Source organism: Martes martes, assembly GCF_963455335.1.
Source record: "Martes martes genome assembly, chromosome: 16".
NCBI lineage: Eukaryota > Metazoa > Chordata > Mammalia > Carnivora > Mustelidae > Martes > Martes martes.
In genome coordinates this window covers 51,053,694-51,080,704 of record NC_137904.1, presented here as the reverse complement: position 1 = coordinate 51,080,704, position 27,011 = coordinate 51,053,694, and the positions used below count along the sequence as shown (strand labels likewise).

At 41.0% G+C, this 27,011-nt stretch overlaps 2 protein-coding genes across 2 annotated transcripts in view; one reads left to right on the top strand and one right to left on the bottom strand.

The window, feature by feature from the left end:
- CEP95 (centrosomal protein 95) overlaps positions 1-18,136 on the bottom strand; it is a 47,534-nt gene extending 29,398 nt beyond the window's left edge. Inside the window, exons 1-5 of the mRNA XM_080826724.1 lie at positions 18,039-18,136; positions 16,476-16,604; positions 15,468-15,575; positions 11,310-11,420; positions 1,631-1,736 (exon numbers count right to left, since the gene is read on the bottom strand). Of these exons, the coding sequence (XP_080682850.1) occupies positions 1,631-1,736; positions 11,310-11,420; positions 15,468-15,575; positions 16,476-16,604; positions 18,039-18,057 (473 nt within the window). The 5' untranslated portion in view covers positions 18,058-18,136. The remainder of the gene's footprint in view (positions 1-1,630; positions 1,737-11,309; positions 11,421-15,467; positions 15,576-16,475; positions 16,605-18,038) is intronic.
- Positions 18,137-18,258: 122 nt separating this feature from the next.
- DDX5 (DEAD-box helicase 5) lies at positions 18,259-25,600 on the top strand. The gene is made up of 14 exons (XM_080826181.1): positions 18,259-18,326; positions 18,948-19,126; positions 20,346-20,511; positions 20,863-20,959; positions 21,066-21,199; positions 21,321-21,386; positions 21,643-21,784; positions 21,866-22,026; positions 22,116-22,288; positions 22,680-22,790; positions 23,017-23,078; positions 23,153-23,212; positions 24,449-24,673; positions 24,894-25,600. The coding sequence occupies exons 2-14, from the start codon at positions 19,083-19,085 to the stop codon at positions 25,295-25,297; spliced, it is 1,845 nt and encodes a 614-aa protein (XP_080682307.1). The 5' UTR covers positions 18,259-18,326; positions 18,948-19,082; the 3' UTR covers positions 25,298-25,600.
- The last annotated feature ends 1,411 nt before the right edge of the window (positions 25,601-27,011 follow it).

Below are 27,011 nucleotides of genomic sequence, written 5' to 3'. Positions count from 1 at the left end.
TTTCCACAATGTACTAAACGTAAAGGAAAGCACTGCCTGTGATTTTCAAATCAGAGCAACTCCATTAAAAAAAATGGAGAATCACGGGGCGCCTGGGTGGCTCAGTGGGTTAAGCCTCTGCCTTCGGCTCAGGTCATGATCTCAGGGTCCTGGGATCGAGCCCCGCATGGGGCTCTCTGCTCGGCAGGGAGCCTGCTTTCCCCCTCTCTCTCTGCCTGCCTTTCTGTCTACTTGTGATCTCTCTCTCTCTTTCTACCCCACCCCCGTGTCAAATAAATAAATAAATCTTTAAAAAAAAAAAAAAAAAAAAAAAAAAAAAAAAAAAAATGGAGAATCAGATATTTAAAACAAAGTCATACCATCATATTCAACCTCTAGTTATAACTACCATCAAATCTGTAATGACATTGTATTTTTTCTATAAAAGTCACAGAAATTTTAAAACTCTGATATTTGCTGGGGCGCATGGGTGGCTCAGTTGGTTAAGCGGCTGCTTTTGGCTCCAGTCGTGATTCGAGTCCTGGGATCGAGCCTGCCTCTCCCTCTCCCTGCTGCCCTGCCTACTTATACTCTCTATTTCCAGGTCAAATAAATAAAACCTTAAAAAATAAATAAATGAATGAATGAATAAAACAAACTCTGATATTTGTTAACAATACTGATTTGAGGGTGCAGTAACCCAATAATTTTATACTGCCAGTGAGTGTATAAACCATCACATTTTGGAAAGCGACTGTTTTTAATAGCCTTATAACATTCATTCTCTTTGAATGAGTAAAGAATAGATAGATTACAGAATAGATAAAAGTATGTATCACATTTTTAAAAACCATAAAAAATACAGGAACAACCACCTCCAATTTAGAGGAGTGCTTTAGCCAATTATGAAGCACACATATGAATGGTCTGTTAAATGGTGATTAAAAATTATTACAAAAATTTTAACAACTTGAAGACTACTGATGTGTAAAACTTTAAGATGCAAAAAACAAAAATTATATAAACAATATGACTAAATTCAAAAAACACCCAAAATAGTAAAAAAAAAAAACTAAAGTATAACAAAACATCAACAGTACTTATTCAGTTTTCAATAGCAGAGTTCATCTTTTTTTTTCTGCTTGTTTTTTATTTCTCTGTACTTTCCAAGTTTTCTGTAAGGAACATAAACTGTTTTGATGACCTAGGGAAAAATTTAAAAATAAGTAGGTGCTTAATACTGAGAATTAAGTACATATAACTCATGGTTCTTTTTTTTTTTTTTTTTTTAAGATTTTATTTATTTATTTGACAGATAGATCACAAGTAGGCAGAGAGAGAGGAGGAAGCAGGCTCTCCGCGGAGCAGAGAGCCCGATGCGGGGCTCGATCCCAGGACCCCGCGATCATGACCCGAGCCGAAGGCAGAAGCTTTAACCCACTGAGCCACCCAGGTGCCCCAACTCATGGTTCTTAAAACTCCCTCAGGAAGGTTTAAAATATGAGAAGGTAGTAAAATTTTTACACTAGTTTTTTGCTTTTTGTTTTGTTTTGTTTGTTGCTGCTATTCTGGTATATTGTATGCCATTTCAATTCTTAGTAGAAAAAAAGCATAATTTGCTATGATTAAATTCATAGACACTGAGTGCTACCTCTCAAAAGAAACCCTTTTCCATGATGACTTGGATTCCTTAGTACTTTCCGGCTCTTCCAAAAGTTCTCCTTGATGGGATTCTTTAAAACTCTGTCCAGTTTCACCTGTTTAGAATAGACAAAAACAGTATCAAAATCCCCCAAATTAATAATGCTATTTTTATACTGGGGTAGGTAGGGGTAAGAACAGTAAGGCACCCTCATTCTCTCCTGGTAAACTGGGCTCTTGTGAACATGAAATTAGAAAGAACCAAATCATCACCTGTGATGAGCATATTACTTGGGTAACAAAGAAACAACAAAAGCGTTTCTTTAAAAGCAGGGTCTGCAGTTGTATTAGCAGTGTTTTATTTTTAAGCTAGGTGGTAGGTTCATTCTCTATTGTTTGTAAACACTTTTCTATCTGTAAGGAATGTCTGAGGTAAGAGGACTAGGTGGCGGCTTCAGAACAACATGACTGTGTTAGCCTACCTCGGGCTCTAAAACTATCACTCGCCTAACCTATGAGTAAGACTGCTTCAAGGCTTCGATGATCACTCTTTTCTTCTACCCCAACATATCGACATATCAGGGAAATAGACTTTCACCAGTGGCAGGAACTCACTAGCAAGATAATTTTAGGAGGTATGTGGGTGAACCTCCTATGATACATATTAATGGACATTCCCATCCATTTCTAGAGATTCCTTCTTTGAACATCTACCTTCATTTTTTTCTATTGCTGTATTCAACAAACATTTTAATAATATTAGTTACCATTCATCGTGCATTTACTCAATTACTCAAGCTTGGCTCAGTGCTAAACTATTTATGCATATCTACTTATTTGACCTTCACTACAGCCATGAAAGAATTTCAGATGAGAAAACTGAGGCTTTGAGAGCTTCAAACAATGAGGGGCATAATGCAGCACTGACTCAAGATCTCCTTTCAAATCTTTTGTCCTTACAGTTTAAGTAAGCGATAATGCTAGCTCAGGTAACAGGAAAAAGCTGCTCTGTATACCTGATGAGACTCATGATAATAAAGATTTACTTCCCATTATTAACTGGCATTTTGAAGAATCTGCTCAGCTCTAGGTAATATTGCCATATCAACTTGGACCTGCAAAGGTGAGAATCAGACTTTAGAAAACACTGCCCAACTTAGGTACTACCACACAGAGGGCCCCATCTGTGCAACTCCCTCCTAGCAGCCCTAAGTTCACAACATTCTACTGACCTCCCCTTGAAATATCCCTTCTCTCCCCCTGCCTCAGCATTTCACTATTACCAGACTCACATGTAAGTATCTTTCAGTTCTGTGCTCCTCTCTCCATCCCCACGGCCCTATCCATGACCAAGCCATTATCGTCCCTCTCCTACTTACAATCAAGTACTGCATTGTAGGAGGAGTCAAGATGGCGGAGAAGTAGCAGGCTGAGACGACATCAGGTAGCAGGAGATCAGCTAGATAGCTTATCTAACCATTGTGAACACCTATAAATCCAACGGGAAATCGAAGAGAAGAAGAGCAACAATCCCAGAAACAGAAAATCGATCACTTTCTGAAAGGTAGGACCTGCGGAGAAGTGAATCCAAAGCGACGGGAAGATAGACCCCGGGGGGAGGGGCCGGCACCAGGCAAGCGGCGGAGCGACGGAGCAAAAAACCGGGACTTTTAAAAGTCGGCTCCACTGGGAGACATCGCTCCAGAGGCTAAACTGGGGGGAAACCCAGGCGGGGTCAGCATAACCCCAGGACCCGCGGGGTCACAGAAGGACTGGGGGTGTCTGAGTGCCGCAGAGCTCGCAGGTATTAGAGCGGGGAAGCCGGCTATAGCGACAAAGCCGAGGAGTGAGCTCTAAGCCCGGGGTTACCTTGTGCCGGTCGCAGGCTGGGTGGGCTCGGAGCGCGGCCGGAGGCCACGGAGACAAAAGCGACCCGGCGCTTTTCTCCAGCTCCAACAATTGACTGCTTTCCTCGAGGCGCGACCGCAAGCCAGGGAGGCGGGGCTATTGGGCGCTTTGCTCTGAGAGCGCACTGAGGAGCGGAACCCCAAGCTCTCGGCTCCTCCGGGCCGAGAGATTGGGAGGCCGCCATCTTCATTCCCGTCCTCCGGAACTCTACGGAAAGCGCTCAGGGAACAAAAGCTCCCGAAAGCGAACCCGAGCGGATTACTTAGCCCGGCCCCTGGCAAGGGCGGTGCAATTCCGCCTGCGGCAAAGACACTTGAGAATCACTACAACAGGCCCCTCCCCCAGAAGATCAACAAGAAACCATCCAAAACCAACTTCAGTCACCAAGAACAGCGGAATTCCACAGCAGGAGAAAGCAAATCCTACCTGGACAAAATGACAAGGCGGAAAAACTCACCTCAAAAAAAAGAACAAGAGGCCGTACCGAAGGCTGGAGACCTAATCAATACAGACATAGGTAGCATGACAGATCTAGAGTTCAGAATGACAATTCTCAAGGTTCTAGCCGGGCTCGAAAAAGGCATAGAAGATATTAGAGAAACCCTCTCCGGAGAGATAAAAGCCCTTTCTGGAGAAATAAAAGAACTAAAATCTAACCAAGTTGAAATCAAAAAAGCTATTCATGAGGTGCAATCAAAAATGGAAGCTCTCACTGCCAGGATAAATGAGGCAGAAGAAAGAATTAGTGACACAGAAGACCAAATGACAGAGAATAAAGAAGCTGAGCAAAAGAGAGACAAACAACTACTGGAACACGAGGAGAGGATTCGAGAGATAAGTGACACCATAAGACGACACAACATTAGAATAATTGGGATTCCAGAAGAAGAAGAAAGAGAGAGGGGAGCAGAAGGTATATTGGAGACAATTATTGGAGAGAATTTCCCTAATATGGCAAAGGGAACAAACATCAAAATCCAGGAGATGCTAAGAACGCCCCTCAAAATCAATAAAAATAGGTCCACACCTCGTCACCTGATAGTAAAATTTACAAGTCTTAGCGACAAAGAGAAAATCCTGAAAGCAGCCCGGGAAAAGAAGTCTGTAACATACAAGGGTAAAAACATTAGATTGGCAGCGGACCTATCCACAGAGACCTGGCAGGCCAGAAAGAACTGGCATGATATATTCAGAGCACTAAACGAGAAAAACATGCAGCCAAGAATACTATATCCGGCTAGGCTATCATTGAAAATAGAAGGAGAGATAAAGAGCTTCCAGGACAAACAAAAGCTGAAAGAATTTGCAAACACCAAACCAGCTCTACAGGAAATATTGAAAGGGGTCCTCTAAGCAAAGAGAGACCCTAAAAGTAGTAGATCAGAAAGAAACAGAAACAATATACAGTAACAATCATCTTACAGGCAATACAATGGCACTCAATTCATATCTCTCAATAGTTACCCTGAATGTTAATGGGCTAAATGCCCCAATCAAAAGACACAGGGTATCAGAATGGATAAAAAAACAAAACCCATCCATATGCTGCCTACAAGAAACTCATTTTAGACCCGAAGACACCTCCAGATTTAAAGTGAGGGGGTGGAAAACAATGTACCATGCTAATGGACATCAGAAGAAAGCTGGGGTGGCAATCCTTATATCAGATCAATTAGATTTTAAGCCAAAGACTATAATAAGAGATGAGGAAGGACACTATATCATACTCAAAGGGTCTGTCCAACAAGAAGATCTAACAATCTTAAATATCTATGCCCCTAACATGGGAGCAGCCAACTATATAAACCAATTAATAACAAAATCAAAGAAATACATCGACAGTAATACAATAATAGCAGGGGACTTTAACACTCCCCTCACTGAAATGGACAGATCATCTAAGCAAAAGATCAACAAGGAAATAAAGGCCTTAAATGACACACTGGACCAAATGGACATCACAGATATATTCAGAACATTCCATCCCAAAGCAACAGAATATACATTCTTCTCTAGTGCACATGGAACATTCTCCAGAATAGACCACATCCTGGGTCATAAATCAGGTCTCAATCAGTACCAAAAGATCGAGATCATTCCCTGCATATTTTCAGACCACAATGCTCTGAAGCTCGAACTCAATCACAAGAGGAAATTTGGAAAGAACGCAAATACATGGAGACTAAACAGCATCCTTCTAAAAAATGAATGGGTCAACCAGGAAATTAAAGAAGAATTGAAAAAATTCATGGAAACAAATGATAATGAAAACACAACAGTTCAAAATCTGTGGGACACAACAAAGGCAGTCCTGAGAGGAAAATATATAGCAGTGCAAGCCTTTCTCAAGAAACAAGAAAGGTCTCAAATACACAACCTAACCCTACACCTAAAGGAGCTGGAGAGAGAACAACAAAGAAAGCCCAAACCCAGCAGGAGAAGAGAAATCATAAAGATCAGAGCAGAAATCAATGAAATAGAAACTAAAAAAACAATAGAACAAATCAACAAAACTAGGAGCTGGTTCTTTGAAAGAATTAATAAGATTGATAAGCCCCTGGCCAGACTTATCAAAAAGAAAAGAGAAAGGACGCAAATAAATAAAATCATGAATGAAAGAGGAGAGATCACAACCAACACCAAAGAAATACAAACAATTATAAGAACATACTACGAGCAACTCTATGGCAACAAATTTGACAACCTGGAAGAAATGGATACATTTCTAGAGATGTATAAACTACCACAACTGAACCAGGAAGAAATAGATAACCTGAACAGACCCATAACCAGTAAGGAGATTGAAACAGTCATCAAAAATCTCCAAACAAACAAAAGTCCAGGACCAGACGGCTTCCCAGGGGAATTCTACCAAACATTTAAAGAAGAATTAATTCCTATTCTCCTGAAACTGTTCCAAAAAATAGAAATGGAAGGAAAACTTCCAAACTCATTCTATGAGGCCAGCATCACCTTGATCCCAAAACCAGACAAGGATCCCACCAAAAAAGAGAATTACAGACCAATATCCTTGATGAACACAGATGCGAAAATTCTCACCAAAATACTGGCCAATAGGATCCAACAGTACATTAAAAGGATTATTCACCACGACCAAGTGGGATTTATTCCAGGGCTGCAAGGTTGGTTCAACATCCGCAAATCCATCAATGTGATACAATACATTAATAAAAGAAAGAGTAAGAACCATATGATACTCTCAATAGATGCTGAAAAAGCGTTTGACAAAGTGCAGCATCCCTTCCTGATTAAAACTCTTCAAAGTGTAGGGATAGAAGGCACATACCTCAACATTATCAAAGCCATCTATGAAAAACCCACCGCAAATATCATTCTCAATGGAGAAAAACTGAAAGCTTTTCCGCTAAGGTCAGGAACACGGCAGGGATGTCCGTTATCACCACTGCTGTTCAATATAGTACTAGAAGTCCTAGCCTCAGCAATCAGACAACAAAAAGAAATTAAAGGCATCCAAATCGGCAAAGAAGAAGTCAAACTATCACTCTTTGCAGATGATATGATACTATATGTGGAAAACCCAAAAGGCTCCACTCCAAAACTGCTAGAACTTATACAGGAATTCAGTAAAGTGTCAGGATATAAAGTCAATGCACAGAAATCAGTCGCATTTCTTTACACTAACAATAAGACAGAAGAAAGAGAAATTGAGGAGTCAGTCCCATTTACCATCGTACCCAAAACCATAAGATACCTAGGAATAAATCTAACCAAAGAGGCAAAGAATCTATACTCAGAAAACTATAAAGTACTCATGAAAGAAATTGAGGAAGACACAAAGAAATGGAAAAATATTCCATGCTCATGGATTGGAAGAACAAATATTGTGAAAATGTCTATTTTACCTAAAGCAATCTACACATTTAATGCAATCCCTATCAAAATCCCATCTATTTTTTTTAAAGAAATAGAACAAATAATCCTAAAATTTATATGGAACCAGAAAAGACCTCGAATAGCCAAAGGAATATTGAAAAAGAAAGCCAAAGTCGGTGGTATCACAATTCCAGACTTCAAGCTCTATTACAAAGCTGTCATCATCAAGACAGTATGGTACTGGCACAAAAACAGACATATAGACCAATGGAACAGAATAGAGAGCCCAGAAATAGACCCTCAACTCTATGGTCAACTAATCTTCGACAAAGCAGGAAAGAATATCCAATGGAAAAAAGACAGTCTCTTCAACAAATGGTGCTGGGAAAATTGGACAGCCACATGCAGAAAAATGAAATTGGACTATTTCCTTACACCACACACGAAAATAGACTCAAAGTGGATGAAGGACCTCAATGTGCGAAAGGAATCTATCAAAATCCTTGAGGAGAATGCAGGCAGCAACCTCTTTGACCTCCACCGCAGCAACTTCTTCCTAGGAACATCGCCAAAGGCGACAGAAGCAAGGGCAAAAATGAACTATTGGGATTTCATCAAGATCAAAAGCTTTTGCACAGCAAAGGAAACAGTTAACAAAACCAAAAGACAACTGACAGAATGGGAGAAGATATTTGCAAACGACATATCAGATAAAGGGCTCGTATCCAGAATCTATAAAGAGCTTATCAAACTCAATACCCAAAGAACAAATAATCCAGTCAAGAAATGGGCAGAGGACATGAACAGACATTTCTGCAAGGAAGACATCCAGATGGCCAACAGACACATGAAAAAATGCTCCACATCACTCGGCATCAGGGAAATACAAATCAAAACCACAATGAGATACCACCTCACACCAGTCAGAATGGCTAAAATTAACAAGTCAAGAAATGACAGATGCTGGCGAGGATGCGGAGAGAGGGGAACCCTCCTACACTGTTGGTGGGAATGCAAGCTGGTGCAACCACTCTGGAAAACAGTGTGGAGGTTCCTCAAAAAACTGAAAATAGAGCTACCCTACGACCCAGCAATTGCACTCCTGGGTATATATCCTAAAGATACAAACGTGGTGCTCCGAAGGGGCACGTGCACCCGAATGTTTATAGCAGCAATGTCCACAATAGCCAAACTGTGGAAAGCGCCTAGATGTCCATCAACAGATGAATGGATAAAGAAGATGTGGTATATATACACAATGGAATACTATGCAGCCATCAAAAGACATGAAATCTTGCCATTTGCGACGACGTGGATGGAACTAGAGGGTATCATGCTTAGCGAAATAAGTCAATCGGAGAAATATAACTATCATATGATCTCTTTGATATGAGGAAGTGGAGATGCAAGGTGGGGGGGTTTGGGGGGAGGTAGGAAAAGAAAAAATGAAAAGATGGGATTGGGAGGGAGACAAACCATAAAAGACTCAATCTCAAGAAACAGACTGAGGGTTGCGGGGGGGAAGGGGGATGGGAGAGGGTGGTGGGGAAATGGACATTGGGGAGGGTATGTGCTATGATGAGTGCTGTGAAATGTGTAAACCAGACGATTCACAGACCTGTACCCCTGGGGATAAAAATACATTATATGTTTATTAAAATAAAAAAAAAAAAAAGTACTGCATTGTAAAAACTGCTGCTGTCAGTGTAAAATTTTAAATTAATCTCCACCTACACGTAGTTTTCTACCTCTTAATCTTGCTGCTAAAATGACTACACAGTCACAGAGCATCAAAATACCTACTGATAACCCTGAATTAGATGAGTTTTACATGTCTTTCACTCTCCCCCAATTCTCCTATGTTTTTATTGTAGAAGAGTCCCTATTTATCCATAGGGGATATGTTCCAAGATCCCCAGAGAATGCCTGAAACCATGGATAGTACTGAACACTATATATACACTTTTTCCTGCACCTATGACAAAGTTTAGCTTCTAAATTAGGCACATTAAGATAAACAATAGCTAATAATAAAATAGAGCAATTACAACAATATACTACAACAGTAGTTATAAAAATGTGGTTGCTTGGGGCGCCTGAGTGGCTCAGTGGGTTAAGCCTCTGCCTTTGGCTCAGGTCATGATCTCAGGGTCCTGGGATCGAGCCCCCCATCGGGCTCTCTGCTCAGCAGGGAGCCTGTTTCCCCCCTCTCTCTGCCTGCTGCTCTGCCTACTTGTGATCTCTCTATCAAACAAATAAATAAAATCTTAAAAAAAAAATGTCGGGCGCGTGGGTGGTTCAGTTGGTTAAGCCACTGCCTTTGGCTCAGGTCATGATCTCGGAGTCCTGGGATCAAGTCCTGCATTGGGCTCCCAGCTCTGCGGGGAGTCTGCTTCTCCCTCTGATCTTCTCTGCTCTCCTGCTCTCTCTCTCTCTCTCTCCAGTCTCTTAAAAAAAAAAAAAAATGTGGTCTCTCTGTCAAAATATCTTATTGTACTGTACTCACCCTTCTTGTGAAGATATGGGATGATAAAATACCTACGTGATGAGATGAAGTGAGTGAATGACGAGGCACTGCAATACAGCATTTGGCTATTATGACCTTCTGACAATATGTCAGGAGGATCATCTGCTTCTGGCAGAAGATGACTGCAAGTAACTGAAACTGCAGAAAGTAAACTGCATATCTGGGGGGACTATTCTATGTATTTATGGCTGTCTTCCTGACTTGAGTATAGGTTTGAGAGCAATACACATGGCATGCAATTTTGAATCCTCCCAGGGTACCTGGGCTGGTACGTATTGAACATACATTAAACACTCAAAATACTCCACATTTAGAACACTCAAAGTTTTTGAAATAAGTATCTTGTGTGACAATTTTTCCTTCCTACATATACGTTTAAATCTTTTCAGCAATAGAGATAAAAGGTAGAAAACTATCTCTAAAGAGTTTAAGGTTAATTTCAAATGTTATAATCATAGTACAGGTCTCACCATCAACCATGTAAGAAGAATGATAAGCCTACCCAAATTTTTGTCTTCATTCATATTAGAATTTATGTTGGTTGCTACTGCTGCTGAAAACTTGCTGGATAACTTCAAAATAGTAAATCCATTCTTACATGGCTCATATATTACTCTAATCACGACACAGAGCATTTTTTACTCAACCAATCTCAAACCATTAAGGTTCTTTGTTTTCTTTTCAATAACATTGCAGTGAAGACCTTTAAGCACCTTTCTTTTATATTATACTTCCTTAGGATAAATTCTTAGGAATGAAATAAATTGAGCCAAAGATTATAAAGAGCTTTTATATATTGCTGATCCACTTTAAATAACCATAAGCCTTTTGGAAAATAAAATGGCACTATTAATCTTTATAATTACCATTAAAAACCATAATATAAAAACTTCACACAACAAATTGTTACAATTTGGGAAACTGGATTACTTGAAGACTAAAATAAAATGTTCAGGCTGTCACAAACCTAAACATAGGTTAAGACAAAAAAGAAAACACAACAAAAAACCACACATTCTAATTCCTGCTAATGCTTTAGCAAAATCCAAATTTGTAACAAAAATAGCAGTTCTGACAGAGGAAATTACAGTCAATAATGTCATGCAATAAAAGGACAATAGGCAATTTTGGCCAGAATTTAGCTATCATAGATTAACTTTAAAGTAATTTATAAGCAATAACCAAGTTGACAAAGGACATGGTGACAGTCTAGGATAGTTTTTCTCAACCACTAAGAACAGTAAGAATTGAGATTTAATTTATGATTAAATTTACCAGGTATATGCATCAGTGTTTCCAATTCCTATGAAAAAAAAAAGGCAAAAAGAAAAAAGGCAAAAAGGGACAGGATGTAGAACGTAGAATATAAACCAAATCAAACTTCTATTTTTAAACTTACTTTTCTCATGAGATGTCTCACTGATGTGTTCTGTAAGATACTCCAGCAACCCATCAAATATTTCTAGCAGATTCTTAATAGATTCTTTATCTCCTCTCACTATATTTTCTCCTAAACACAGGATAAAGAGCTAATTAAAAATATTAACCAAGAAATTGAAAGCCTCATAATTTTGAAATGAATATACAACCATGTACTGTTCAAGATAAAAGAATTATAAACTCAGGAAAAACAATAATATAAATAATAAAAACATGAATTTTTCTTTTTTTTTTTTAGAAGATTTTATTTACTCACTTGAGAGAGTGAAAGAGAGCACAAAAGCAGGGTGAGGGGCAGAGGGAGGAGCAGATTCCCTGCTGAGGGAGGGATGTAGGCCTCTATCCCAGGACCCTAGTATCACGATCTGAGCCAAAGGAAGACGCTTAACTGACTAGCCATCCAGACACCCAAAAACATAAATTTTCTGATGCCTGATTATATTTGAAGAAACAAAAGAAGTAGCCTTGAATATAACCTTTGGTAATTGGCATATCCTTTCCTTTATCAAAAAACAAAGCAAGTGAACTTAAGAAAACATCCCCTAGTAACATTTATACCAATATATAAAGCATCTAAGCAGAACTTTATTAGGCTAGCAAAAAAAAAATGCCAGGAGAGAACACAGTTTCAGATTGTGAGATCCTACTTCTAGATGGTAGCTTGTTCTGAAGATAATAGTAGCAGAGTAATATAAAAAACTTGTTGGGATACTTCTGCCAGGAATCCCTCATTTTTTTCTATTTGTTAACTTCTGTTCATTTTGTATGCATCATGTCATTTTCTTAATTAGAAATCGCCAGTGCATACAAACTTCCAATTTGTATAACTCTATATACAGTTTGTGTAACTTCCAGTTATAAAACAAGTCACAGAGATAAAAAGGCAAAGGAAATAATGTCAATAATACTGTAATTAGCATTGTATGGTTACAGATGGTAACTACACTAATCAACAGTGAATACTGTATAATACACAGAACTGTTGGATCACTATGTTGTACACGTGAAACCAACGTAACTTTGTAAGTCAACTATACTTCAATAATAAGTAAGTATTGAAATAAATACTTCAATAATAAATAGACTATCCATGCCTATAAAACCCTTTTTTTTAAAAGGTTTTATTTATTTGACAGACAGAGATCACAAGTAGGCAGAGAGGCAGGCAGAGAGAGAGGAGGAAGCAGGCTCCCTACTGAGCAGAGAGCCCAATGCAGGGCTCGATCCCAGGATCATAACCTGAGCCGAAGGCAGAGGCTTTTTAACCCACTGAGCCACCCAGGCGCCCCTATAAAACCCTTTTTAATCTCACCTCACCCCCCACTTCTCCAGTCTAATCTCCCACCACATCCACTTTACACCCAGAAGTTAATCTTTAAACAATCCTTAGCACAATACCTGGCCCATAATAAATTTTTAATAAACGCTAAATTGAAATATTGACAAGAAATGGGTTGGTAAAAGCATGGAAACCTGACATGCTTAGTGTCACCTAAAATGGACTCCAATCAACATCAGGTATGGATGGAATTTACCTTGAGACACTTGGATTGTCCTTCGGGAGAACATGCCTGCATTCTCAGTTCAAACCAGAAAGGGAGAGTCAAAATGGAAATTTGGCATTTGAGAGAATCTAGCCATTCAAAACAAACCTAAACCAGAAATGTGATGTTCAACAAAACTACTAGTACAGATGGACAACATTTGACAATTTTTTTTCTGTTTAAAGCAAACAAAAATCTTGTTCTTAAGCCTTATGTTTTTCTGACTTAACAAGATACACAATTATACCCCAAGGGCATACTCAGAACTTCTCAGTTGCCAGGATGGGGAGCATCCTCTGCCAACCCAGCAACTAAGACCGCCCGCCAGAATGCGGTGCTTCGTGGTACAGGAGATATTGCTTTAAACAGAACACAAGGAGTAAAAAGATGCTTTGCCGTATACCAGAAGAGGTAAGCAGTTTTGCAACTTTTCATGGGGCGGGTTTGAGTTGTCAGGAGTAGCTCTGCATTAAAAAGTTATATATGCAGATACAACCTTGCTACAGTAGGTTTAAAAAGCACAAATACCGAAATTGCTCTATTCAAGTGATAACGCAATTCAAAATTGCCAAAGAACAGGAAAATCCTTGGATTATCCTTCGAAATGAATTATCTCCAAACAAATTTACCACATTTAGTCACCCAGAACTGCACTCAAAAATTTAAGCCAGAGTATTTTCCTAAAAGTTCGTCATCAATATTAAATTGAGAGACGTAAATGACCTATCCTGATTAACATTTCTCTCTCTTAACTGTCAAAGAACAAACCAGTAGTGTAAGCCTTCTCTTAGGGATTCAAATACAGTTTCAAACCCACAGATTCCCTCTCTTCCTGAGCTTGGAATAATTTACTGAAATAATCCTCATTGCCTTATTATATAAAATATAAAAATTTATAAATATATTTATTAAATTTGGCTTTAGAATACAAGTATGATATACTTTATTTTGGAAAAAGGTTCACAATTTAGTTTCACTTATTTTGAATAGACAACATATTAGTGGGATTTAAAATTCAGAAAGTGGGGCGCCTGGGTGGCTCAGTCGGTTGAGCGTCTGACTTCAGCTCGGGTCATGATGTCGGAGTCCCGGGATCAGAGTCCCACGTCAGGCTTTCTGCTGGGCGGGGAGCCTGCTTCTCCCTCTGCCCTTCGCCCTGCTGTGCGCTCTCAAATAAATAAAATCTGGGGCACCTGGGTGGCTCAGTGGGTTAAAGCCTCTCCCTTTGGCTCAGGTCATGATCTCAGGGTCCTGGGATCGAGCCCCACATTGGGCTCTCTGCTCAGCAGGGAGCCTGCTTCCCCCTCTCTCTGCCTGCCTCTCTGCCTACTTGTGATCTCTGTCTGTCAAATAAATAAATAAAATCCTTAAAAAAAAAAATTCAGAAAGTGCAGGGTGCCTAGGTGGCTCTGTCAATTAAGCATCTGATTCCTGATTTTGGCTCAGGTCCTGATCTCAGGTTCTGAGATCAAGCTCCATGACAGGCTCCACACTGGGCATGGAGCATGCTTAAGACTTTCTCTCCTCTCCCTCTGCCCCTCCTTTGCATTTGTACACACACATTTTTTGTCTCTTGCACAAATGAAATAAAACAAAAATTAAAATTCAAAAGTGCAAAAGATATATAATGAAATCTCATCCCACCCTCATCCTGTAGCCCTGAAGTTCCTCTTATTGGAAGCAATCAGTTATAGGTTTCTTGCACACGCTTTGAAAGAGTCCTTCTGCAAGCAATCAACTGCATATTTACTCTCCTCACCTTTGTTTTCTACAAGTAGCACCATACTCTGCACATTCTTCTGACACTATATACATTGGAAACTGTTCCACTAACATGGAACATTTTACATAATGAGCATCATCAAAAATCTTTCACAGTGGCAGTGTAATTCCACGTATGGAGCAACCATAACATATTTAACCTGTCCCTATTTAGTGGACATTTAGATGTTGCTGATTTTTACCTACTACAAACAAGCAGCATATTAGCTTTAAAATAACTAAATAACAGGGCACCTGGGTGGCTCAGTTGGTTTAGAGTCCAACTTGATCTCAGCTCAGGTCTTGATATCAGAGTCATGAGTTCAAGCCCCACACTGGGCTCCAAAAGAAATAGCAAAACAAAAAAATAAAATAACAAAATAATGGGGTGCCTCGGTGGCTCAGTAGGTTAAGCAACTGCCTTTGTCCCAGCATCGAGAGTACTGCATCAGGCTCCTTGCTTGGCAGGGAGTCTGCCTCTCCCTCTGACCCTCCCTCTTCTCAGGTTCTCTCTCTCTCGCAAATAAATAAAATCTTAAACAACAACAACAACAACAACAAAAAACATACTTCAGATGACCAGCTAGGATACTCACAGGTCCATCACAACTCAATGTTTGACTGTCCTTAAAAAAAAAAAACTCTCAAGGATGGGTGCCGTAATTCTACCAGTCAATTGTCTTGGCTCAGTGTTGCCATTTGGTCTATTTTATAAGCTTACTCATTTGGTTAACTAAACCATGTATAGGATTCTACCTAATAAATTATTTTCGCAAAATGCAAAATTATTTGATGGTTAAGTATATACCAACCTGTTATGTGAGACAAGCTGACTTGTAGGTAATCCAAGGCCAGTGAATCAATTACTGCTTGTACATTGTGAGCTTCATCCTCTTGACTCCTGGGAATAGCTATGAGGTCTGTGGAAAAAAAGCTACATAATTTTTCATCTGAGGGCCCAAGTTGTTATGGTCTTTGACCAGGCTTCTAAGTGAGGTTAACTGCTACAAGAGCAAGCTCCACTCAAACAGAACAGGCTTTTATAAAGTACAGATAAAGCTAACAGAGCCTGATTTCTATCTATATAGCTCTCTCTTAGCTGAATACTTAGTCAATCAACATAGAAATGAACATGCTCTACAATAAGCACCTAACTACAGAAAGATAAAGAGATCCCTAAATTCAAGGAGATGCTAATACTCTAATAAGGGAAGCAATACATGAAGTGAGACTTTAACCCATAATCATGGGCTGCTTTCCATGAGAGAGAAAAAACCCACAACAGGTACAAAAGGAGAGTTCTTGTACATTTTGTTAAAGCAGCCTAGTAGGAATTACCGGCCTAATGATTTAAAAGGTCAGTATACACCACACTGAGGAAAGATATTAACATCAACTTATATTTGGAATTTCTCCACTAGTATTGAGGAAGATGAATACTTAACCAGGGTTGCAGGACAAACATCAATTCATATCTGTAATACTGGTTAAATAACAAGACTCAACAAGTTTCCAAGTTCCACTCAATTTTAGAACCTCTGAAGATACATTTACAGAAAATGTGTCACTTTCATAAAGTATTAGGCATAATTAAATAGAAATGACCCAGACCAATCAAACATGATTTGACCAAGGCTACTACTATATCTGGGTCTCATTAAGGTACTTAAGGTAATGAATGCAATAGTTAGATAGAAATAAAGATATAAACAAAGAAAATAATTCAAGATTTTATAAACACCATGAGATCTAACTGAAGGCTCTCAAAACTCCTGGTCTAAGATGTAGTCACTATTACTCCCACTTTTTAGTACCCTTACCTGGTACCTTTTCTCCCAAAATGGATTGGTAAAGGGCAATAAAAACATCAGCATCACAATCTTCTAGTTCTCGTATCCTTAGGTGTATATGACATTTCAAAAGAAGGTTATTGGCAACGATTATCCAATCTGTCAGGAAAGGGAAAAGATCAGCCTTAAGTAGCACTAGAAAAAGTCAACCTCCAGGAAGATAGACACTGAATGACGTAGAAGATAAAATATCTGATTACTGTAGAAGTTCAAAGACCCTCTGAGGCACGATATTTGAAAATACAATTAATTTCTTGGGATGACTCCCAGAGTACCAGAATTTTAATGTGGTCAAAACCATGCTGCAAATCCAGCTTTTACTACTGCAACCTAAAATCTTTATTTTTACCTCTTTTCTTATTTTACCAGCCATACCTAGCTGTTTTTATTTAAAACATACAAGTCAACGGGAATATATGTCATGAGACAGTTTGTTAAGTCTGAGATTATCAGACACTAATTAGTAGATGCTGCTTCAAATTCCCAATGGTATTAGTCATGTTTTTACCCAATTATCTCGTACAAGTCTGAATTTCTCTGGTGCCCAAATAGGTGGTGATTAACTTAGGCCGTTAAAAACTGAAATGACACCAACAGTACATTTGTTAGTTTTTTTTAAATTACATTTAATGAACAAGAAATAAAACACAGAACATGCATAAAAACGCCCCTAAATTCAGAACTAGCACATTACCAACACTGTTGAAGTTTCCTGTGTACCACCGCACCCCACCCCAGATACGGTAGGAATTAGCAAGGTTACTTCAAGACTTTCTCAAACTAAGATAATTTAGGAAGTCTGACTTATTTGATCCCTGATATACCTGGCGATTAAGAAGAAAGTCCTTTTATTCTGTATTTGACATATTCAGCATGTTCTAGAAATAACGATGTATGGGGTCAAGGCATGCTATCTCCCTCTCCCCAAGTTCACTTCTCACAGCTGACCAAATCACGACAAGCGGTTTGAATGGTGTCCTGAGGAAAGGAAAGCGTCCCAGACAACCCAACCCACTCGCTCTTCAAAAAGCGGTTGCTAGACAAAGCTTGTAACTCCAGAGGGCACTGAGGAGAAAAATCTACCACTAGTCTACTTTGGCAGGAGCGTTAGCAGATCTTAAGACTGCCGTTCCCCAAAAGTTCAATGCACATGCAGATATGGCCTCAGTCTCCACAGTTCAAGAACCAGAGCGCGCGCTGACAGCAGCTGCGTTCCCCAGAGAAATACAAATCCCAAGAAGAAGCTTTTTGACTGCCCTTTTTGCAGCCAGGTTGTAGGCGCGGTGCGCGCCTCGCCACCGGGTCCTTCTCTCCACACCCCATAATCGCGCTCCACAGCCTCTAAGCTGACCGACAGTGAGGCTAAAACACGCACAGAAGCCGCTCACTACGACGGGGTGTCTGTCAACAGCCCCGCGGGCAGCCCAGACTCAAGGAAGTCCAGCCAGATGACTCAATATAAAAGGGGTAGGGACATTCGGGGACTTAAATGGCTTCAGTTCACACACACCGGGGCTCCGAGCCGAGACTCACCAGCCTCTGAGCCGGCCATGTCACGGAGGCTGGTCGCTGCCGGCCTCCCAGCTGGGCGCGCGGTGGACGGCGTCCCGGAAGGGCCGCAAAGCGCAGACGCACTGCTAAGGTGGGAGGGGGGAACGAAACTAAAGGGCAGGGGGTAAAAGGGGGAGGGACGTTAAAACGGCTTCTCGCTGCTGATTGGTCATCACGGGAACACTTCCTATCGCGGCACGCGCCGAGGCGGCGGTTTGTGGGCTCTGGATACCATTCTCCGCGGGCAGGATCCCGCTAAGGGATTCTCAGGTGGGTGGGTTTGACAGCTCGGGTCACTCAGCAGCCCTGGGCGGTCTCCGGGGGGCACTAGTACGGCACTTCCGGTGAGCTATTTGTTTCGTATTCCTCCGCCGACGCCAAGTGGCGAAGTAGTGCGGTCCGCTTAGCCGATGGGCGGGAGCAGCCACGTGACAATGTCAGGCTCCGCCTTCCCGTCTCACTTGGTTAGGGGCGTGAAGACTCTTTGGAGACGTAAACATCTCCAAGTGGGCTGAGTGGGTTGGCCTGTGCTGGCCATTTTGTCGGCTGGGCTGGACCTGGAAAAGGGCGGGTGGCTTCCTTGAGGGGTGGAAAGACGAAAAAAAGGTGAAGAAAAGTGTGTAGGCTGAGGCATCTCAATGTAGGTGGGCCCAGCTATGAAAGGGACCTCAAATCCGGCCACTCTGAAGGAGGGGGAGGGGGGGTGGGGCGAGAACATGGCGGATCCCGGAACGCCGGCGGGCGTTGCGGCCTCTGCGCAGGGGCGGGGTGATTAGGTCATAGAGCGGCTCCCAGGATTCTCTGCGGCGGAGGAGGCGGTCCAGGCTATAAAACCGGCTGCCGGGACGCGGCCGGCACCTCATTCATTTCCACCGGTCTCTTGTCGAGCAGCTCCGGCTCCCGTCATCGCTGCCCCTCCGCCGCTGCCGCCCCCGCAAGGCTTTGCCATCGCCAAAGCCACCTGCAGCGACTTGTCGCACCCGATTCTCTCCACTTTGTTCCCCACCAACCGCAACCATTGACGCCATGTCGGGTTATTCGAGTGACCGAGACCGCGGCCGGGATCGAGGGTGAGTGTGGGAACAGACTTGTCAGGCCCGGCAGTGGGGGATGGGAGGCCGATGAAGGAGGCAGCGGGCGGGGGCGGCGGGAATTTGGCTTTGTTGGTCTATTGTTAGGCTTTATTAATCGAAGGTTTTCGACATTTTGATACCTGTCCAAAACTGAGCGAGGGTTGTTTTCCTGCTAACGGTTTTCAAGCTCGCCTTTTGTTGGCGGGGGGGGAGGGGGGAGGGCGTCGAAGCCCCCCGCCCCCCCAACAATACAGCAGCTGTTGGGAAGAACTCGGGGGAGCGTATTTCGATGGAAGGAAAGCGCGACGCTTCCAGGAGAACGAAGTCACCGCTGTTAGGTGCATCTTTTCGGGAGGTGTTTTAGGGGCCCCGGGAGTTCTGTGGTAGCCGAGGGGGTCGCTTCCGAAGCCATTGATGCGGCGGGGGCAGGAAGGCGGCCGGCACCGCGGGAATCGGCCATGTGGCTGAGTCGCGGGTACAAAATGCCGGCGTCGGACATGGCGGCGGCGCCTTTGTTACCCCGCCCGGCGGAGGAGCTCAAAATGGCAGCGTCGAGAAAATGTGGCGCAGAGAGAAATGCGAGACAAAGGGGGAAGCGCCGCCCCAGCGGGAACGCCGCCCGGTCCGGGACTCCTCCCCCGGTAGTTGCCAGCTCCTCCTCCGTTTTTTCTTTGCGTTATATAATTTTGCTATCTTGATCGAGAGCGCTTCCGCGGGATCCCAATTCGATAGACTTGCATAAGTGTCTTTGAGACCACCGTCCTTGCTCTGGTCTTATTGCTGGTGCTGTCCCTTTATTCCTTAAAACCAAAGCTGCTTTGCTTGAAAGCAGCTGATAAATAGCGCCGCTGTTAAGCACCTTCCTTGTATTGTCTGTGTCCCAGACATTTAATTCCTAAGCTCACGGGAGAGACTAGGGGCCCCAAGCTGTTGCCTATCCTTGTAATCTGAACTTCAGGCGTTTGGGGAGCCAGTTTCCGACGTGATAAATCCCGGGCTGTTGAGTTGGCTTCAGTAGTGTGTATTGGGGACAACGGGAAGTGAGAGAGATGGTGCTAATTGTGGCTTTTGAGATCATGGCCGTCAGTAAGGACAGTGCTAAGCCTTAAACCTCAGTCTCTGATTTACCTGCAGTGTGTCCCAAGGGACAGCAAGTGTATATAAACTGCTTGGTAAGCGTTTGAAAATACGAGTAACTTTTTTGTTTTAATTTCAGGTTTGGTGCACCTCGGTTTGGGGGAAGTAGGGCAGGGCCCTTGTCTGGAAAGAAATTTGGAAACCCTGGGGAGAAACTAGTTAAAAAGAAGTGGAATCTCGATGAGCTGCCCAAATTTGAGAAGAATTTTTATCAAGAACACCCTGATTTGGCTAGGCGCACAGCAGTGAGTAATTCCACATAGCTTCATTGGGTTGTAACTCAATAATTGTTTCTATCTAGTAAGAAAAAGTATGAACAGAGAGGTCTTGGAAATGACCAAATTTAGGGGAAATTAACGCTTTCCCATAGTTAAGAGGTGGACTTTGGAAACAGGTGGCTTAGAATTTTTCTGCTTAGAATGGTTAAGTATTAAGAGTAATGGGTGGATCTTGTGCTGTGTGGGTTTTCCATATGTGGATATAGGTCTTACACAGACTTGAAGGTTTACTAACCATTTAAAACGTAGGGGCCTCCTGGCTGCATATCAGTGAAGGTTGTTGTGGTATTTACTAGATTATTATAATTTGTTTTATAGCAAGAGGTGGAGACATACAGAAGGAGTAAGGAAATTACGGTTAGAGGTCACAACTGCCCAAAGCCAGTTCTGAATTTTTATGAAGCAAACTTCCCTGGTAAGTGCTAGTTTTGAGTCCTCCTCCCCACCCCCCCATCCCCGCCCTTTGTTTCTCTTCTTTCTCTTGGCTTCACTAAATTTTACTGGATTGTTTCTAATTGCAGCAAATGTCATGGATGTAATTGCAAGACAGAATTTTACTGAACCCACTGCTATTCAGGCTCAGGGATGGCCCGTTGCTCTAAGTGGATTGGATATGGTTGGAGTAGCACAGACTGGATCTGGGAAAACATTGTCTGTAAGTATCGGAGAATTTTTTAGTTTGAATCTGTGATTATGTGCTAGAGAAAATGGATTAGGAATATAAAGAAACCAGAACACTCTTAATTTAACTCCTTTTGTTCCCTCACCCGAAATAGTATTTGCTGCCTGCTATCGTCCACATCAATCATCAGCCATTCCTAGAGAGAGGTGATGGGCCTATCGTAAGTATGTTTTTTTTCTTAACTTTTGTCGAGGAGTACAGTGGAGGGATTTGTACAGTATATAAAGTAATTCTCCTGGTCTTATGTGGAGATGTTAGTTGTCTCACGTTAATTTAGCTGGAGAGAAAGCTACCTTGATTATATTTAAGTATTGGACAGAAAAATCAGTGATCTGCCAGTGTAATGCCAATCAGTTAGTTTAAAACTAGGATCCAGGAGTCTGCTAAAACCTGTTCCACTTTTTGTTTCTCTTTAGTGCTTGGTGCTGGCACCAACTCGGGAACTGGCCCAACAGGTACAGCAAGTAGCTGCTGAATACTGTAGAGCGTGTCGATTGAAGTCCACTTGCATCTATGGTGGTGCTCCCAAGGGACCACAGATTCGTGATTTGGAGAGAGGCACGTAACAAAAATTTTATTTGCCACAGTTGGTGCTGGAAGTTCAAGATACCATAGTTATATCTCTGTGTTTAATTGAAGGTGTGGAAATTTGTATTGCAACACCTGGAAGACTGATTGACTTTTTAGAGTGTGGGAAAACCAATCTGAGAAGAACTACCTACCTTGTTCTTGATGAAGCAGATAGAATGCTTGATATGGGCTTTGAACCCCAAATAAGGAAGATTGTGGATCAAATAAGAGTAAGTGCCTCTAAAAATGTTTTATTTTCAAAGTTAGCTCACAATTTATTCTTGAAGTAAAATGCTTTTTTTTATCCCAAATTCTTTAGCCTGATAGGCAAACCCTAATGTGGAGTGCAACTTGGCCAAAAGAAGTAAGACAGCTTGCTGAAGATTTCCTGAAAGACTACATTCATATAAACATTGGTGCACTAGAACTGAGTGCAAACCACAACATTCTTCAGATTGTGGATGTATGTCATGATGTAGAAAAGGATGAAAAGTGAGTTTTCTATAGAAGTTTTAATTCTGAAAATTGACCATACGAACTTAGGAGTTACCCTTTCGAACTTAGGAGTTACCCTTTCGTAGGTTATCTTAAAAGTGACTTTTAGTTGGGTGGGAGGGGAATTTGTTCGTTTAAAATTAGTCTGTCAGTCTTCCTGAAAAAATGTTTTTCTCTATTCACATAATTGGTTATCACTATATTCATAGTATTTCTTTAGGTGAAGGACCGTGCTTTGTGGCTTAAAGACCAAGGGTGGTTGCTTGATAATGTTCACGCAGGTGTTTTTACTTGTAGCCATGCAAATTGAAGGTCGTACTTCAGTGACCATAAATGTGTGGCCATAACCATGGACGACTACTAAAATTCACAATTTTTTTTCCCCAAGACTTATTCGTCTAATGGAAGAGATCATGAGTGAGAAGGAGAATAAAACCATTGTTTTTGTTGAAACCAAAAGAAGATGTGATGAGCTTACTAGAAAAATGAGGAGAGATGGGTATGTGGGCTTCTTCGTTGAAGCAGGTGTATGAGAACTGCGTTTAGGGGGAGGGGCAAACCGATAAAGAGCAACGGATTTGAATGTCCTGGAAGACCATTATCTGGTATAAATAAAACTGTACATTAGGTGAAATTAAAGGAATTGATGACTGGATAGGCAGTAGACTAAAATATATACTGGGTTTCAAATGTGAGCCTGCTAATATGGTTTCTCTTTAATGTAGGTGGCCTGCCATGGGTATCCATGGTGACAAGAGTCAACAGGAGCGTGACTGGGTTCTAAATGGTTAGTCAAATGAAAAATTTCTTTTCTCTAAGCCTGGAATTCTCAGATTATTGATGATCCTTTCTCTTTCACAGAATTCAAACATGGAAAAGCTCCTATTCTGATTGCTACAGATGTGGCCTCCAGAGGGCTAGGTTAGTAAAAACTCGAATTCATGGCTTGGTTTCCCAGAAGATCTCCATATAACTTTTTTTAAAGAAAGTTTATTGCTTTCTTTAACCTCTGCATTTTTTCTAAGTTTTTTTCATATAAAGGTGCAGTCTTTGTGGCAAGGCCTAGGCATGACAATCGGAGGACTCGAGGGGGATGGAGGACTAGTGATCGGCTGGCTGCTTCCAGTCGATTAGAGAGGTGAAAAGCTGAAAGTGTGCCAGTAATCTTCAAAAGGCAGAACATACCACCTCTGCCCCGTAAACTGTTCTCTCCGGGGGAAAAAAATGGAAGTTATCCTCACAGTTCACTGCCGTGGTATTTCTTCTGTCCCATGCTTTGCATGATTGCCATGGTACAGCATTGTTTCAAACTGTTTACTGTGATCTGTGGGTCTTTGAGTTTCAGTGAGTTTGCTGAAATGTTGAAGAAATATTTCCAAACTTCAATGTTCAATGAAATTTTTGTTCAAGTTTGAAATGGAGAGAGCAGCTTTAAAAGGTACTAAGCCTTTTACAAATTGGTGAGTACTGGCACATGAGATCTAGAGCAGGAGCAACTTCTCACACTTAGTGGGAAAAGAAAGCACTGCTTTGAAAGTTCCTCCCTCACCTACACAGTAGTCGTCATGTCGAGACCTGCCAGAGAGAGACACATTCTCAAGTGAATCCTGGCTTCTTGGAAGCGCTTGCCTAGACGAGACACAGTGCATAAAAACAACTTTTGGGGGACAGGTATGTTTTTCTTGCAGCTGCGGTTGTAAGGTCTTGGCAAGACAAGCAGTGTGGCCAGAATTTTGAACTTCTGATGAGTGTGTAACGCAAAGGACCGCGTACATTTTTGTTTAAAGGTCCTCAAAATGAGCACATGAAGAGGTTGCTGTGAACCTTTAAGTGGCCCTACTGCGCAGAAGCATTCAGATGTCACTTGATGATCTGTAAGGGAACTTGCTGGTTTGGGAATATGTTAGAGAACACACGTCCTTTTGACAGGCTCTTTATCATTGGGTGGGGTAATGAGACAGGTAGATGGTGTGTGCTTTCCCCCCCCTTCCAACCTCAATGGTATTCCTACAGAGAATGGATAACCATTTTAACTGTATTTTTTGCAGCCCGTACCTTCTTGGGAATACAATTGTCTAACTTTTTATTTTTGGTCTGGCTGTTGTGGTGTGCAAAACTCCATACATTGCTATTTTGCCACACTGCAACACCTTACAGATGTGGAAGATGTGAAATTTGTCATCAATTATGACTACCCTAACTCCTCAGAGGATTATATTCATCGAATTGGAAGAACTGCTCGCAGTACCAAAACAGGCACAGCATACACTTTCTTTACACCTAATAACATAAAGCAAGTGAGCGACCTTATCTCTGTGCTTCGTGAAGCTAATCAAGCAATTAATCCCAAGTTGCTTCAGTTGGTCGAAGACAGAGGTTCAGGTAAGACCAACCTTCATTAAGAAATGTTGGTGATTTGGGGTCACATGATTGTCTGCACGAATCCTTTAAATGAGATTGGCGGGTGAGTAAAATCTTCAATATGAAGCTGAGAAAACACTTCCACCTGTAGAATGAATAGAGCTTTCCTGATTCCTTCTGTGTTCATAATGATTTGTGCCATGAAAATAACGAGCTTGCAATTTTTTTTTTTTCTTGACAGGTCGTTCCAGGGGTAGAGGAGGCATGAAGGATGACCGTCGGGACAGATACTCTGCGGGCAAAAGGGGTGGATTTAATACTTTTAGAGACAGGGAAAATTATGACAGAGGTTACTCTAGTCTGCTTAAGAGAGATTTTGGGGCAAAAACTCAGAATGGTGTTTACAGTGCTGCAAATTACACCAATGGGAGCTTTGGAAGTAATTTTGTGTCTGCTGGTATACAGACCAGTTTTAGGACTGGTAATCCAACAGGGACTTACCAGAATGGTTACGATAGCACTCAGCAATATGGAAGTAACGTTCCAAATATGCACAATGGTATGAACCAACAGGCATATGCATATCCTGCTACTGCAGCTGCGCCTATGATTGGTTATCCAATGCCAACAGGATATTCTCAATAAGACTTTAGAAGTATATGTAAATGTCTGTTTTTCATAATTGCTCTTTATATTGTGTGTTATCAGACAAGATAGTTATTTAAGAAACATGGGAAATGCAGAAATGACTGCAGTGCAGCAGTAATTATGGTGCACTTTTTCGCTATTTAAGTTGGATATTTCTCTACATTCCTGAAACAATTTTTAGGTTTTTTTTGTACTAGAAAATGCAGGCAGTGTTTTCACAAAAGTAAATGTACAGTGATTTGAAATACAATAAATGAAGGCAATGCATGGCCTTCCAATAAAAAATATTTGAAGACTGAATTAAGTGGAAATTGTACTTTATTTTACATATATAATGTCATGTAAAATTTTGCTTAGATGGTCTGTTTTTTTTAACCATGAAAACTAAATTGACTGCTCCTTTCTATAATTTAGGTTTGGTAAGTGGGGAGATCAGAAGAAGGCACTTCTTAGAATGATCTATTTATATTGCAAGAATTAAAATGAGATTAAATTTACAGTTGTAGGCTAAATTGCATTAAGGCTCTCTCTGTCAGTATCTCATCAGGTGAGTCATTTAATAGCCTAATTATTTAGCAGAATGGTGACGTGAGATTAAAATAGGGAAATAAGCTGTATAGCCCCACCCTCAAACTGCATAAGTGTGAGAGCAACATGGATGAACTTTATTCCTTTGCAAAAATTTTATCATTAAAGCTCCAAATAACTTGCTTTTTCAGAATAGTTTATATTCTTGCTCTTGGCTCTATTGTAAATTACCAAAATGGTGAATAAAGCTAAAAGACTTCACACCTTTTAAGATCGTTGGCCAAGAGCTAAGTTTGAATCTGTATAGATTGTAGTCTTCAGGCTCTTGGGGCACTTAACTGTAGTTACACTGGGAAACATGAATGTCTTAATGATAATTCAGGGAACTCTAGGGGACTTCAAACTGGAGGGTCTATTCATATTCAAACAAAATCCTGTCGAAGTTAATGTTTAACCAAGAGGAAGCACCATAACCAAAAGCACAGTGACTATTGTACAAGTCATCTTATTTGGTCAACGTGGTTTTTTATTGCTAGAAAGGTCATGGGAGGAGGGGGCGTTGTTTTAGATTTAACTTTGGCTCACCAACCTTTCTAATACTTCACTTCAGTAATGACTAGAAATAGGTCTGGATGTCTTCCCAGAGAGTCTGGTATATATGTTCCTTTTTGTCAGGAGAGGAGAGGTCTTCATGAGGCTTCATTTAAATTCTGATTATTAAACTGAGGCTTTAATTGGTGTCAATGCCTTATCTCTAAAATGTAAAACTAGAATTTGCTTGGGGTAGGGGATGGGGAAGTGGTATTTTTAGGACTAATACATTGAAAACTGATTCAGTCTCTCCAGTGACTTGAACAGTTTTCAATAGCATGGTTAGTCAAATTCATTATGACTTTTAACTTATAAGAAGCTTTTGGGGTAGGTTGGAGTATTTATTACATATTTTACTGTTTAATGTCTAACGGCCTTTTAATTTGTAAACATTTATTGAAATGATTGTGGGGCTGTGGAAAACATTTACCTATTTACCTTTGAAGTAAGTTTTAAGACAGTCCACTTTTTAGCATGTGTGTTGTGTCCAGCCTGTGGTTGTCTGAACTAATAAATGTGATTTTTCTCCCCATTCTCGCTTTTATTTATTTTGTGTATAGGCCTCTTCCTAGTGTGTATTTCCTGATTGGAA